The 14,960-nt window shown below is 37.7% G+C and overlaps 1 protein-coding gene across 9 annotated transcripts in view; it reads right to left on the bottom strand.

Moving 5' to 3' along the window:
- BPTF (bromodomain PHD finger transcription factor) overlaps positions 1–14,960 on the bottom strand; it is a 92,556-nt gene that overhangs the window by 66,158 nt on the left and 11,438 nt on the right. For all 9 annotated transcript variants that reach the window (XM_073310727.1, XM_073310729.1, XM_073310726.1 and 6 more), the window contains exon 2: positions 3,693–4,515. In XM_073310727.1, coding sequence (XP_073166828.1) covers positions 3,693–4,515 — 823 coding nt within the window. The remainder of the gene's footprint in view (positions 1–3,692; positions 4,516–14,960) is intronic.

Here is a 14,960-nt window from a genome sequence, read left to right as displayed (position 1 = left end):
GCATATGCATCTCCAGTGCAAGTTTATTGCAAAAAGAGATGTTCGGAAAAAAATCAAAATAATTCAAATAGGAAAAATATATATTTTTAGATAGCCTTTTTCCTCTGAGTAAATACAACCTAGGAACAATTACCCTTCACGAACCTCATTTTCTTCTTTATTCTCCTGCAAAGACTGTGACTAACTAATCCTCTCAGCTGAAAAGGAAGTGTCAGTTCTCCTTAAAGTTCTCCAATGATCCCCATTTTAAAGTTTTTAGAGTTGCTTGTTTACCTCTCAGCAGCCTCTGACAGAGTATGGCTACACTAAAAACAGGAAATATGATTGCAGAATGGGTAGTCATACCCAAACTAGCTTTTACCCAGCTAGATCAAAGCTAGTTTAAGTAACAATAGCAGTGTAGCTGCAGCAGACCAGGTTAGCTGCTCCAGTATGTACCTAGGGGCCTGGGCAGGGTTATACTCAGGAGAATAGCCCCTGCCACCATGGCTACACTGTTATTGTTACTCAAGCTAGCATTGATCTAGCTAGATTAAAGCCAGATCAGGTATGCCTACAGATGCTGCAATCACACCTCCTGATTGCCGTGAAGACATACCCTAGTCGTCTTCAGTTCTGAGCTACTGCTCTCCTCTAGTGCTTTCTAACTGCCAAGCGGCATCCCCTTTTCCTGCCCTCTAGGAGAGTGCTATACTATCACTATTTCCTCTTGTAATACAATCTTTTTCATGCTTTGCGCTGAACATGATTGTCCTTAATAATCAGCACAGTTTAACCAGTTTTTAACATTCTGGAAAGTCATATTATAGATTACTTTAAGAATCAGAAGATCTAGTACATCAAGAGAGTGGGACATACTAAAGTAGAGAACCCCCATCTCTAAACATAAATACGTGTTTGAAACTTATCTATTTCAATAATGGTCTCTACAATAGAATATCAAATCTATGAACCTTAAACAATATGTAGATGTGTGTCACCTTGTGGATATGTACACCTAAAAACTGGATTATACTAATAAGAAGGGGGGTTAAAAAGAAAGCGTGGTGTATCAGATTTAAGAATGTATAGAAGTCTACTGAAGTATTTAAATCAGCTCAATTTTAAAAAGTTATGCTAATACAGCATACATGGAATAAAAGGTTAAATTCAGTTTAACTGGAAAAAAGTTACTTTGGACACAAATTTAACATTTGCCAGATTCCTCCACCTCAAACCCTTCCTCCAAGAGAAAGATAATGTCTGGGAAGTGCAGAGAAAACAGATGGGCAAGCTCCCAAGTCCAGTTAACAACAAAAAGGCATGTCCATTCTTTCAGCAGTCAACCTTGCTTAATTGAAATACAAAACTTCACTATTATGGAAAAAAATTCCCCTTTTTGTCATAGACCAAGTCCCTAATCTGGAGTTGATCACAGGGGCTCACATGTCCCAGTATGCAGTATTCTGATAATCTCAACAAAGCAGGATCTCTGATCATGGGGTATGTATTTTGCAGAACTACAGGAGTGCAAGAGGAAAGACAAGTTAAAAATCACTATTTTGCTGAAACTCTTCCAGTTTCTCTGAGTCTGTAGTAAAATGAAGATTCTATGATTTATGATTTCATGCTGTCATAGAAATTATGGTGTCAGATTTGGAGAAGGAAATGTGCTATTTAATAGCCACTGTCTATTGGATTTTTTGTAAGTAGTGAATGGATTTAATATTTTTCCTAGGATGAAAGCTGCTCCCCAAATCTTTAAATGCACGAGTGGGAATTCAGATGAATAATCTGCTACTAATGGAAAATGCCCACTTCCAAAGAGCTGAGGAGCAGCGTGTCTCATAGCCTGACAAATCAGGCTACGTAATTCAACAGAAACCAACAGAGGGCAGCCCTCATCTGATTGAGGTCTCACATACAGAATAAAGTTGACAACAAGATCAGGCTGATCAACTTCAGCAATACATAATAGGCTGCAGTTAGCCTCAAGAATCTTACAGAAGATTAACTGCTACAACTGTGGCTTTTATGATCTGGTGAAGTAATTAAAATGACAGGAAAAACCCTCACCTCACAATTATAGGACATGCTAATATTCTCTGTTAACAAGTTGAAGTTATACCCTTGGTGGATTTAACCTCAAGAACTAGTCAATACTTTAAGTATCAATGAATGATTATGTACTAATGCTAGCAGGAAGAGATGACAGTACATTCTGAAGGACTACAAATGCATGGTTTGGCCTGATGTCTTGCAAGTGACAGAATCATATTGATGGCCCCTCCTCCCAGAGAGTCTAACATTTTGATAAAAAGAAAAGGAGGACTTGTGGCACCTTAGAGACTAACCAATTTATTTGAGCATGAGCTTTCGTGAGCTACAGCTCACTTCATGATGAAGTGAGCTGTAGCTCACGAAAGCTCATGCTCAAATAAATTGGTTAGTCTCTAAGGTGCCACAAGTCCTCCTTTTCTTTTTGCGAATACAGACTAACACGGCTGTTCCTCTGAAACCTAACATTTTGATATATTTCAATGTAATTAATTTTGTAAAATTTTGTTAACTGTAACTTACTATGGACTATTTTCTCCAGGATTGAATGCTTAATGGGAGATGGTATGAAGAGATAATAAAGCTCACTATGTTAAGCATTTTATTTCTCTCTTCATAAATTTCCACTTCTTTTCCCTTTTCACAGCTACTGTGTTAGACAAGATTTTCAGTAGTAGCCAGGATTCCACTATCTATTTTCTATTAGAAAATAAAGATCTGTTTACAACTCCAAATTTAACTTTTCGGGGAGGAGAAAAAAAGATCAGGTACCCTGAGCTACCATAAAGCATCTTAGATTATGATTATTAATCACATTTATGACAGTAGTACCTAAAGACCAACCAAGAATGGGTCCCCAAAGTGCTAGGCACTGTAGAAACAAAACAATAGACAGCTTGAACTCATAGGTCTATGCATTCACTTCCTCTTTATAGCCTGAAGACTTATTTCATTTGTACATGCTCTCCATCACTGCAGTCCTGGCTGTGAACAATAGAGAGTGATCCAAGAGGATTTCTACTAGTCAGGCACAGGCAGACCATCAACAGTCACCAATATTCAACCATCAAATCTCCATCAGCAGGGGGAAACAGTATTCTGAAGTTGCTCCTAAATCCTGGTTTCTATGCAGCCTGCTGCTACGAAGGCACTGGATAGATCCAGTTTAAGTGATGTTAACAAGAAGTTCAATATTTTTAGAAAGGATATTGTAATGTTATTTTTCTTATTTTTTAAAGTCGTCTCTTATTGTCTGCAATAACTCTGTGGATGCTCAAGACCAAAACATATTCCTTTACTGAGATTCCATTTCCCTTATCCCACATTCATGCCTACTACACGCTGGTTTGTTTTTGCACATGAGCATTGGGCTGAAAGTATTGAAATTCTGTCATACATAGAGTATTTAAACATTCGTTTTGGCAAAACTACATGGATGAAATACATGGATTTTGGAACCTACATAGAAAAGTACACAGGAACTTTGGTCTTATATTACAAAAAAAAAAAATATATATATATATATATATATATACACACACACACACACACACACACCTTTAAGATGAAAACAGTACTTATAGGAAAAAGGTTTTAAACAAATACTTAACATCCTAATGTTCTTCAGAATAGACTAAAGGACCGGATTTACTTACATAATAAGTCTTCTGTTCAGGAACCAATATTTCCGTCTGTTTCTGTCGTATCCAATGGGTTCATGTCGAATATATGGTTTATTTTTTTGGATTTCAGCAACACAGTCAGTTACACCAGGCACCTTATGTGCTACACAGACCTCACACTGCCATTCGTCCTCTGGTACCTCTTCAAGAGGTGGTTTCACACACTCTAAATGGTACACAGCTGAGCAAGTTTCACAGCAAAGCAAATCCCCCAGTTTGTGACAAACCCTACAGTGATCATCATACTGGATAACACCTTCGGACATTAGCTCCTCACGTGCAATGTTTGTTGTAAGAAACTGATCTACTAAGAACTGTAGAACTTTGATTTTATTCTCTACTGGTCCATAAGGATAATCCTCTGCCTCTTGATAAGGAAGAACATGATGGTATTCCTTGTCACTCTCACAATATACCCGCAGAACCTCTGGCCACGTCATTCCATCTATGAAATACAAAGTGGAATTAACGCTATCTTTGAGGTCAGCAGGTCCAAAGGTAGTATTTGAAGTGTCTTCTTCTCGTAAAACTGCTTTTAAAAGCACTATATGCATCTCTGCCATAAGTGTGCATTGCTCTTGACTTACCAGAGCAGCACAGAAGTCCTCAAAACGAAAAGGAGACAGGCGTAAAACAGTGCCAAAGTTCCGTAGTACCTCATAGATGGCAATAACATTCATTATATGCTCATTAGGCACCATTAAGTCCTCAGAGGATTTAGGAAACTCAAGGAGTGGTATGTCTTTTTCTTCCAATATTGGAGAACGTGGACGATGCACTCTTTGTCTTCTTCTACCTGTAAATAAAAGTAACAGTAAGAGTTTTGCTAATCACAAAACAGTATACTTGAGTGTGCCTCCTATGAACAGACTTCACGTGTAAAATTTTCCTTCAGAGCTACTGGAAATTAAATCTTCATGTTTTATCAGCAGCTGCACTCAGCTAAATGTAGTATTTCTCCAATTACTCCCAGTATTTTCACCCTACCCTTATATTTAAGAGTACTAAATAAAATTACTTCACAAGTCTAGATCACAAGTCTCACTTCACACTCATGTTTAAACTTCAAATTTTTAATACTCATGAAATTGTTTTTAACTTTAATCTAAATCTGACATCTAATTCTTAAAATAAAATGTAAAATCCAGACTGAGTATTCATATTGGCAAAGTAAGCAGAATCAGAAACCTAAATAAATTGAAAACAAGTAGACAAATGCCCTCAGCACCCAAAACACTGATAGTTTCTCATTTTAATTCAGTATGGCTAGCTGTTTTGCCAAAGCTTTCAGTAAAATTTCCTATCTCTGAAAGCTTTTAATTCTTAATTGATTTTTATACTTAATACGATTCTTCAAATTGACATTTTATTCAAATGAAACTGGAGTACTAGCAACAAACCACATTGCTATTTGCCTACTCAGCAATGGTGTACAAACACTTTGTGGCAAGTGGGTGTCTTCAACTATCAGTTTCTACAGAAACTAAGTTTTTTCTTTAAAAAAATTAAGTTTCCAGCCCACATGGTTGTGAAGGAAAGCTTCCAAATACGTACTGATGTCCCGTCTTCCTAAATTTGGAAACAGATACAATGCTCTGCTATTTTGCCTGTCTATAATCAACTGAAGAGTAAAATTAACAGGAGTTTGATCAGCATCTCTATTGCTAATGAAAATTTATGCCAGTGGTGAAACTGATCAGTATGTCAATTTCACTGCAGCTGCTTGGGGAAGACAGAAGTACCAGAGCCAAACACTGTAGGTTACTTACTGGGGAGGACATAAAGAGAGAATAGGCAAGGAGCAGATTAGCAAAGACCCACCCCTAACTTTCAGGAAACTCTGGAACGGAGAGCTTTCTTTTGTTTTTTGCAATCAGGAGACAATTGGGGTTTTCAAATTTACTGAAAATGGAGTCCCAGTCAGGGTTGAGTTAGAGCACCCTCTCCTTTTACAACAGGTGGGAACTGCGGATAAATTGGCTTTCTAACCAGAGTACTCCCTCTGGCCATTGCTGGTGGTTCTTTTCCCCCTGCCCCTCTCTCTCTCACACACACATACACACCCACCCCTAAAATAAAAAGATCTATACTTGATCTTCACTTCTGGCTTGTCAGTATCTGGTAAATGTTTAAAACCATGCTTTCAATAAAACAGAAAAGGACCTCTCCTTAGAAAGTTTCCAGCCTCAGAAAAATTAATCTTATGCCTTTTCTAATTATCAGAAGCCAGTGCTGATCCTAAGAACGCCAAAGTAATATTTCAGTTTCCTTAGATTTAGAGGGAAGGTCACTCTTCAGGGAAGCATCCTAGAAAAGGGGGAGGGAGGGGCAGGACAGGGGAAATCCCAGCTCACCTAACCAATCAGAAAAGCTATTCAACACACACAGGAAAACCAGGCATAATCAGCACAGCTTTCTAGAACGGGAGCAATGTCACAAGATTTTTCTTTAAAAAAAATATCATAAAGAAGGATAAGGAATGTTTATTCTTTACATGGTGCTACAGCAGTTTTTTTAAAAACCTACAAATATGTTCAATGTTTACTGGGTTAATTTAAAAGGATTCAACTACAGGTAATTGTTTTGGAGATATTAGATTGAGTATTCAGATGAACTCACCAAAGCTGTTAGAGCTTTTAAACTCAGTAAAGGGTTAGGCATCCAGACAAGTGAATATTAACTTAAAAATCAAAAAAGACTGAAAAGAAAACCTAATTTTAAAAAATGTGTCTCTTTCATTCAACACAGCAATCTTGTAATCTTGCTGTATTTTAGCCAATAACTCAGCAACTGTCAATATGTAAAAGGAACAGTTTGAGCTGAACTCTGTTGCCAGAGTTTCTTTACAGGGAAAATCTAAACAAAAATAAATGAGAAAGTGAAATTATCCACAAGGATAATTCCAATTACAGGTAATAAATTAGATGCATTTTCCAATGATCCAATTAAAACAGACAGTGCCATATAAAACTTTATATAAAGTTTTGTATTTATAATATTAAACCTCATGGGCTAAAATCAGAGTTTATACAGAAGTTCAAATTGACCCCAACATTTGAAAGTCAAGATGGATTCTTTCCTTCTTGTGTATTGCCACCAGTGAGAGGTCAGGCAGGCCAAATTATGTCCTCAGTGACGACCATTGTTCAACCCCACTGTCTTCAAATGGTTTTCACTGGTGTAAGTTATCGACCCTGTAATTGAAAGAACTAATCACTAACAAAAGCAGATATCCATCAGCCATAGGGTTTGACAGAGAGATGACTGAATGAATACATAAAAGGACAGAACTGTTGAGTTAGAGGGTGCCATTTTTGCAGGGTTTTTTCAGAGTAGAATACATTTTAAAGCAGCACCCAAACTTTAAGGTGGTATTAAAGAGAAAAACTCACAATTAACAAAAATACAAAACAAAAAGAAACATCTATTTTTAATGAGCGTTATGTTCCATAAAAGATGATTTGACAGATAGTTCCATTACAGGAATAGTAAATCAAGGGTTGAGCCAGTACAGAAAGAGGATAACAGACTCAAAATAATTACTATATTAGGTAAATTGCTCCCAACCTTAAAGTAGTTATCTAATTTCAAGTTTAATACATTTACTTTATAATGTGAATGAAAATCTTGTGCAACATTTGAACTACACACTCTGAAAGGATAATACAGTATAAAAGATGAACTGCCAGATGTTTCCATTATAGAAGAAATAAATCAAGATTGAGAAGTGTATAAAAATAAATTTCCAAGTTTAGTTAAGCTACAGTTACTCTGCGGAAAATGGAAGGAGGGCATATAATCATTCTTTCAGTAAACAGCTGCACAAGTCAGTGGAAAATGTTTAAACATGGCAGACACAGCAGAACATCGGGATTTCACAGCTACAGATACAAAATGCTGTTGGCAGCAAGAATATGTAGAATAATTCATTCCTTCTATTGTTGGGATTCAGAATTCTTTTAGGCTCAAACTTGAAAGTCAGTTTGAAGAAGACACTCAGCAACGACAAAAGAACATGCATTTCCTTGGAATTTATCTTAGACTCCTGAAACTTACTTCTGATTCCCGTGGAACAATCTGGAGAATAACCCAGTAGCTGTGGTCCTATTCAAAATTTTTTTCACTGAAACGTTCAACCAAATGCAAGGGAATCTACTAACAAATGTAATTTTTGCTGCCCAAGTTTTGAATTAAAAGAGCTCCTCTATGTACTATAAAGGTGGCCACAGAAGAAGAGTAAGAAGCCCAAAGAGAGAGAAAGATAGGTCTGGATCATCTTCAATGTTGACTTAAAATCATCAGGCTTTCAAAATATGAACTCTGTACTCAGAGTTCAGAAGTGAACTAGAAGAGGATATGACTGGCTAGGAGACTGGAGAAAACTGAAGGCTTCACCCTGACCCCTCAGATACTTAGATTGAGCTACATTTCTCTGATTCAGTTGTGTATTCCCAGCCTAAGAGGCAAAATTGATATATATCATAAATAAAGACAATCAAGTGGAGCATTCCTAGCCTTTCCTGTCATGGTGAAAAAAAATTATTTTTTTTTAAGTACTTTGAGGAGAAACTGCTGGTCTCAAATGCAAAGAAAAAAAGCTTATAACTGGTCAAAATATGGAGAAGCCTTACAATGTATTTACCAAAATGAAGCACTTCAGTTCAGCATATGAAATAATGCACCAGTTACAGTTATATTCTTCCCATCATGCTCCAACTTCTACTGAAAATCTATTTATATAGTGGTACACACACTGTGGTCTCCGATGACCCTCAGAAGAAGTAAAATACCAGTTACATTACTTCTCACACCTGCTTCAATTATTAAACTGAGCTCTTAACTTCAGGACATAGGTTGCAATTAGCATTCAAGTATCTTCTGACACCTCTTTGCCTCTAGTTTGCCTTGGTATAAAGCAGAAAGGGGTAAATTGCAATAAATCTAAGGGGTGGCAAATGAGCAATGATAGGTCACATTATGCAATATTAAATTCACATGCAGTATGCACCTAATCAATTTCCTGTGTTACAATTTTATAAATTGCCTGTTTACAGCCTAGCATACCTGGTTCTCCTTTACACTACTTCAAATTCCACTTCAACTAATACCATTGTAAAACACACATTATTTGACAGCCTCTCCTTAAGACCTCAGAGCCATCTCTCTCAGCTTAGGCACACTTTGTTTTGACAGGTTTCAGAGTAACAGCCGTGTTAGTCTGTATTCGCAAAAAGAAAAGGAGTACTTGTGGCAACTTAGAGACTAACCAATTTATTTGAGCATGAGCTTTCGTGAGCTACAGCTCACTTCATCGGATGCATACCATGGAAACTGCAGCAGACTTTATATACACACAGAGAATATGAAACAATACCTCCTCCCACCCCACTGTCCTGCTGCTAATAGCTTATCTAAAGTGATCATCAAGTTGGGCCATTTCCAGCACAAATCCAGGTTTTCTCACCCTTCACCCCCCCACACACAAATTCACCCTCCTGCTGGTAATAGCCCATCCAAAGTGACAACTCTCTACACAATGTGCGCCATTTCCTGCACAAATCCAGGTTCTCTCACCCCCTCACCCCCCTCCAAAAAACTCACACACAAACTCACTCTCCTGCTAGTAATAGCTCATCCAAAGTGACCACTCTCCCTACAATGTGCATGGTAATCAAGGTGGGCCATGTCCAGCACAAATCCAGGCTCTCTCACACACCCCCCCTTTTTTTTCCAGGGACACACACACACAAACTCACTCTCCTGCTGGCAATAGCTCATCCAAACTGACCACTCTCCAAGTTTAAATCCAAGCTAAACCAGAACGTCTGGGGGGGGTGGGGGTAGGAAAAAACAAGGGGAAATAGGCTACCTTGCATAATGACTTAGCCACTCCCAGTCTCTATTTAAGCCTAAATTAATAGTATCCAATTTGCAAATGAATTCCAATTCAGCAGTTTCTCGCTGGAGTCTGGATTTGAAGTTTTTTTGTTTTAAGATAGCGACCTTCATGTCTGTGATTGCGTGACCAGAGAGATTGAAGTGTTCTCCGACTGGTTTATGAATGTTATAATTCTTGACATCTGATTTGTGTCCATTTATTCTTTTATGTAGAGACTGTCCAGTTTGACCAATGTAAATGGCAGAGGGGCACTGCTGGCACATGATGATGCTACCAGCACTCCCAGCTACCTTCGAGACACCACTGACTTCCTGAGGAAACTTCAATCCATCGGTGATCTTCCTGATAACCCCATCCTGGCCACTATGGATGTAGAAGCCCTCTACACCAACATTCCACACAAAGATGGACTACAAGCCATCAAGAACACTATCCCCGATAATGTCACGGCTAACCTGGTGGCTGAACTTTGTGACTTTGTCCTTACCCATAGCTATTTCACATTTGGGGACAATGTATACCTTCAGATCAGCGGCACTGCTATGGGTACCCGCATGGCCCCACAGTATGCCAACATTTTTATGGCTGATTTAGAACAACGCTTCCTCAGCTCTCGTCCCCTAAAGCCCCTACTCTACTTGCGCTATAGTGATGACATCTTCATCATCTGGACCCATGGAAAAGAAGCCCTTGAGGAATTCCACCATGATTTCAACAACTTCCATCCCACCATCAACCTCAGCCTGGTCCAGTCCACACAAGAGATCCACTTCCTGGACACTACAGTGCTAACAAACAATGGTCACATAAACACCACCCTATACCGGAAACCTACTAACCGCTATTCCTACCTACATGCCTCCAGCTTTCACCCTGACCACACCACACGATCCATCATAGAGTGCTGGTAGCATAGGGCCTGAGGAGGGAGTCTACATAGCCAGACAATCCTGCTGTCAGGGTGCCAATGCCTGAGATGATGGGACGCCCAGGATTTCCAGGTTTATGGATCTTGGGTAGCAGATAGAATATCCCAGGTCGGGGTTCCAGGGGTGTGTCTGTGCGGATTTGATCTTGTGCTTTTTCAGGAAGTTTCTTGAGCAAATGCTGTAGTTGCTTTTGGTAACTCTCAGTGGGATCATAGGGTAATGGCTTGTAGAAACTCGTGTTGGAGAGCTGCCGAGCAGCCTCTTGTTCATATTCCGACCTATTCATGATGACAACAGCACCTCCTTTGTCAGCCTTTTTGATTATGATGTCAGAGTTGTTTCTGAGGCTGTGGATGGCATTGCGTTCCGCATGGCTGAGGTTATGGGGCAAGTGATGCTGCTTTTCCACAATTTCAGCCCGTGCACGTCGGCGGAAGCACGAAAGCTCATGCTCAAATAAATTGGTTAGTCTCTAAGGTGCCACAAGTATTCCTTTTCACTTTGTTTTGAGTAATTCAGCAATGTATACAGAGTGGCTTCCAGAACCAGGCAAGAAAAGCATACAAAAGTTGCAGAACATTTTAGGAAAGAACAATACCCAGCCATTTCTTATATGACTGGCTTAGCTGCATGGTATTTAGGCCAATCTTGGGCTTTTATACTATTTGTTAATATGGTTGGTGTTATATCCTCCCTCACAAAGCCTGAAGATTATGAGACAGACACAGAAGACAAGATGCACTGGAATATTCAGAAGATAATGTTACATGTGTGTAAACGTATTATTGTTAGTACATGTAGCACAGAACTGTAATAACAATAAGTCAGGAAAAAGAACGACAACTTTACAGAAAAGAAATCAAATAATCTAGTCTCTAATGAAGAATCTGTACTTTCTGGGTAAACTGTTCCTAAATTCTGCACCACTGTGGCAGCTTCATTTAAACTAAAATTAATTTATGATTACACATGAAATCAAACCAGGAGTACCACAGCCCATTTTGATATTAAATTCAATTTTACACCATCCCATATTTACAATATTCTATATATGTTTTTGTACTGACAATACATAATTACACTGCAGAATTTGTTACTGGTGAAGCTGAGAAGTTGGGCATTTGAAGAGGATGAACCTGGGACTTTTGGCACCTTCCGTGGCAAGAGAAGAGTTTTGGACCATGGCACAACCACATTATATTTGTGTGTATGATTCTGATAAGCATCATCTATAGGTTTTGGAATTATTCCATTGAGATGGATAGTGCAGTTACCAACTCTCAGAGCTATTACATTCAAATTCTTTTTCAAAGAAAAAGGCTTTTAAAGATAAAAAATAAAAGCTTGGATTCTGAAGTACAATTCTGCAACAATGGTTGGATTCAACTTTCCAAAATCCGAATTCAGTTTATTTCTTCTTTTAGAATCTCAGGGAAGTCCCAATTTTTCAAAAGTAATTTAAGATATTTTACTTTAAGAATATGGATATTTTGATTTGTGACTTCAACTGGATACATCATTAATCACATGGATTTCTCAGTCTAAGAGATGAACAATAATTAGGGCTGCCGATTAATCGCATTTAACTCATGCGATTAACTCAAAAAATTAATCTTGATTAATCAGTTTTAATTGCACTGTTAAACAATAGTATACCAATGGCAATTTATTAAATATTTTGGATGTTTTTCTACTTTTTTAAAGATATTGATTTCAATTACAACAGTATACAAAGTTGACAGTGCTCACTTTATATTATTTTTATTACAAATATTTGCACTGCAAAAATGGCAAACAAAATAGTATTTTTCAATTCACCTCATACAAGTACCATCTCTATCGTGCAATCTTTATCGTGTAAGTGCAATTTACAAATGTAGATTTTTTTTGTTACATAACTGCACTCAAAAACAAAACGATGTAAAACTTTAGAGCCTACAAGTCCACTCAGTCCTACTTCTTGTTCAGCCAATTGCTAAGACAAACAAGTTTGTTTACATTTACGGGAGATAATGCTGGCCGCTTCTTATTTATAATGGCACCTGAAAGTGAGAACAGGTGTTTGCATGGCACTTTTATAGCCGGCATGCAATGTATTTACACGCCAGTTATGCTAAACTTTCGTATGCCCCTTCATGCTTCAGCCACCATTCCAGAGGACATGCTTCCATGCTGATGATGCTCATTAAAAAAAAAAAAATGTATTAATTAAATTTGTGACTGAACTCCTTGGAGGAGAATTGTATATCTCTTACTCTGTTTTACCTTCGTTCTGCCATATATTTCATGTTATAGCAGTCTCGGATGATGACGACCAAGCATATGTTGTTCATTTTAAGAACACTTTCACCGCAGATTTGATAAAACACAAAGAAGGTACCAATGTGAGATTTCTAAAGATAGCTATATCACTCAACCCAAGGTTAAGAATCTGAAGTGCCTTCCAAAATCTGAGAGGGATGAGGTACAGACCATGCTTTCAGAAGTCTTAAAGGAGCAACACTCCGATGCAGAAACTATAGAAACCGAACCACCAAAAAAGAAAGACAACCTTTCTCCTGGTGGCATCTGACTCAGATGATGAAAGTGAACTTGCGTCGATCCACACTGCTTTGATAGTTATCGAGCAGAACCCATTATCAACATGGATGCATGCCCTCTGAAACAGTGGTTGAAGCATGAAGGGACATACGAATCTTTAGTGCATCCGGCACATAAATATCTTGCAACGCCGGCTACAACAATGCCATGTGAACGCCTGCTCTTGCTTTCAGGTGATATCGTAAACAAGAAGTGGGCAGCATTATCTCCTGCAATGTAAAGCAACTTGTTTATCTGTGTGATTGGCTGAACAAGAAGTAGGACTGAGTGGACTTGTAGGCTCTAAATTTTACATTGTTTTATTTTTGAATGCAGTTCTTTTTTTGTACATAATTCTACATTTGTAAGTTCAACTTTCATGATAAACAGACTGCACTACAGTACTTGTATTAGATGAACTGAAAAATACTATTTCTTTTGTTTTTTACAGTGCAAATATTTGTAATAAAAATAAATATAAAGTGAGCACTGTATACTTTGTACTGTGTTGTAACTGAAATCAGTATATTTGAAAATGTAGAAAATATCCAAAACTATTTAAATAAATGGTATTCTATTATTGTTTAATCAGGCGATTAATCGCAATTAATTTTTTTTAATTGCTGGACAGCTCTAACAATAATATGACTACAGAGGGAGCATTTACATTATAACCCATTATTTTCAAGTATACACATCTCCCCAAAAGCTTCCCTTTGGGCTGAGATTTAAGATTGCCTTGCAAAACTGTTTGGCTTTTTTCTGAAGATGTCTTCCATGGTTAAGTTTTCAGACACTGAGATTTGACAATTTACTTTTTTTAAAAAAGTCTAACTTGTCATGTCTACACTGGGGGTTAGGTCAAAACTACAGCACTCTGGGCACAACATTTTGTACAGTCATGAGCCATGTAGCTAGGTCGATCTATTTTTTAAATGCAGACAGGCCTTAGCCTTTGTCTATTTAAGAAAGTTACACCAACACTAAACGTAAGATTTTAAACCAATTTAGTTAAACTAGTACAAACCTGTGTGGACACTTATTTTGGTTTAAAACTAGGCTTCGCTTGGTTTAACTTTATTAATGCTAAACTAAAATAAACCACACAAACTGAATTAAAAAAGTGTCCACACAGAGGTGTGTATCAGTTTAAACTGTTCAAAAGCCAATATAAATTAAACTGGTGTAGCTTTCTCATGCAGACATGACTTTAGACATCTCTTTCTTCAGCTTTATTAAAAGATTTAAAAAAATCAGATCACATGTACACACTAACAGCTGTGTTCATAACAATTACACACTGAAATACATGCATGGGGCATGGTTATTTTGATGTCACCAATACATATGCATCAGAGTCAGATTTACTCCACTTCTATGTACCACTTCAAGTTCGCTATTTCCCTTACAGTCAGTTTATAGCTGTTTTCTCTCACATAGCAACAGAAAGGAATATTTTAAAAAAAGAAAGAAAACGTGATTGTAAAAACCACAACAAATTGTCAGAAGGACTCAGAAGCAGGTGTAATACCTGAAACTACTTTTCATTTTTTATTTTAGTTGGCTAGATTTCAAGTTGATGGGGTCTAAATTTAAACCTAACACTTAAAGAGTCATACTATTCATACTTTTGGTTCCCACAAAGAAGCAGGACTTTATTTCATGAGTAATGCATCCTTTCACAATTCATGCATACCCTTTCACCTAGTCCCTGAATCAAAATCCCACCAGCAAGGCCATTCTGGGTGAGCCCAATCAAAGCAGGAGCAGAACTCCACTCCTGCTCAACTCATGTTCCATGGCTTTCTAGTGATCTAGGGTATGCATGAGACC

The sequence above is a fragment of the Lepidochelys kempii genome, chromosome 14 (genome assembly GCF_965140265.1).
Source record: "Lepidochelys kempii isolate rLepKem1 chromosome 14, rLepKem1.hap2, whole genome shotgun sequence".
Lineage (NCBI taxonomy): Eukaryota > Metazoa > Chordata > Testudines > Cheloniidae > Lepidochelys > Lepidochelys kempii.
This window is presented reverse-complemented; position numbering and strand designations above follow the sequence as displayed.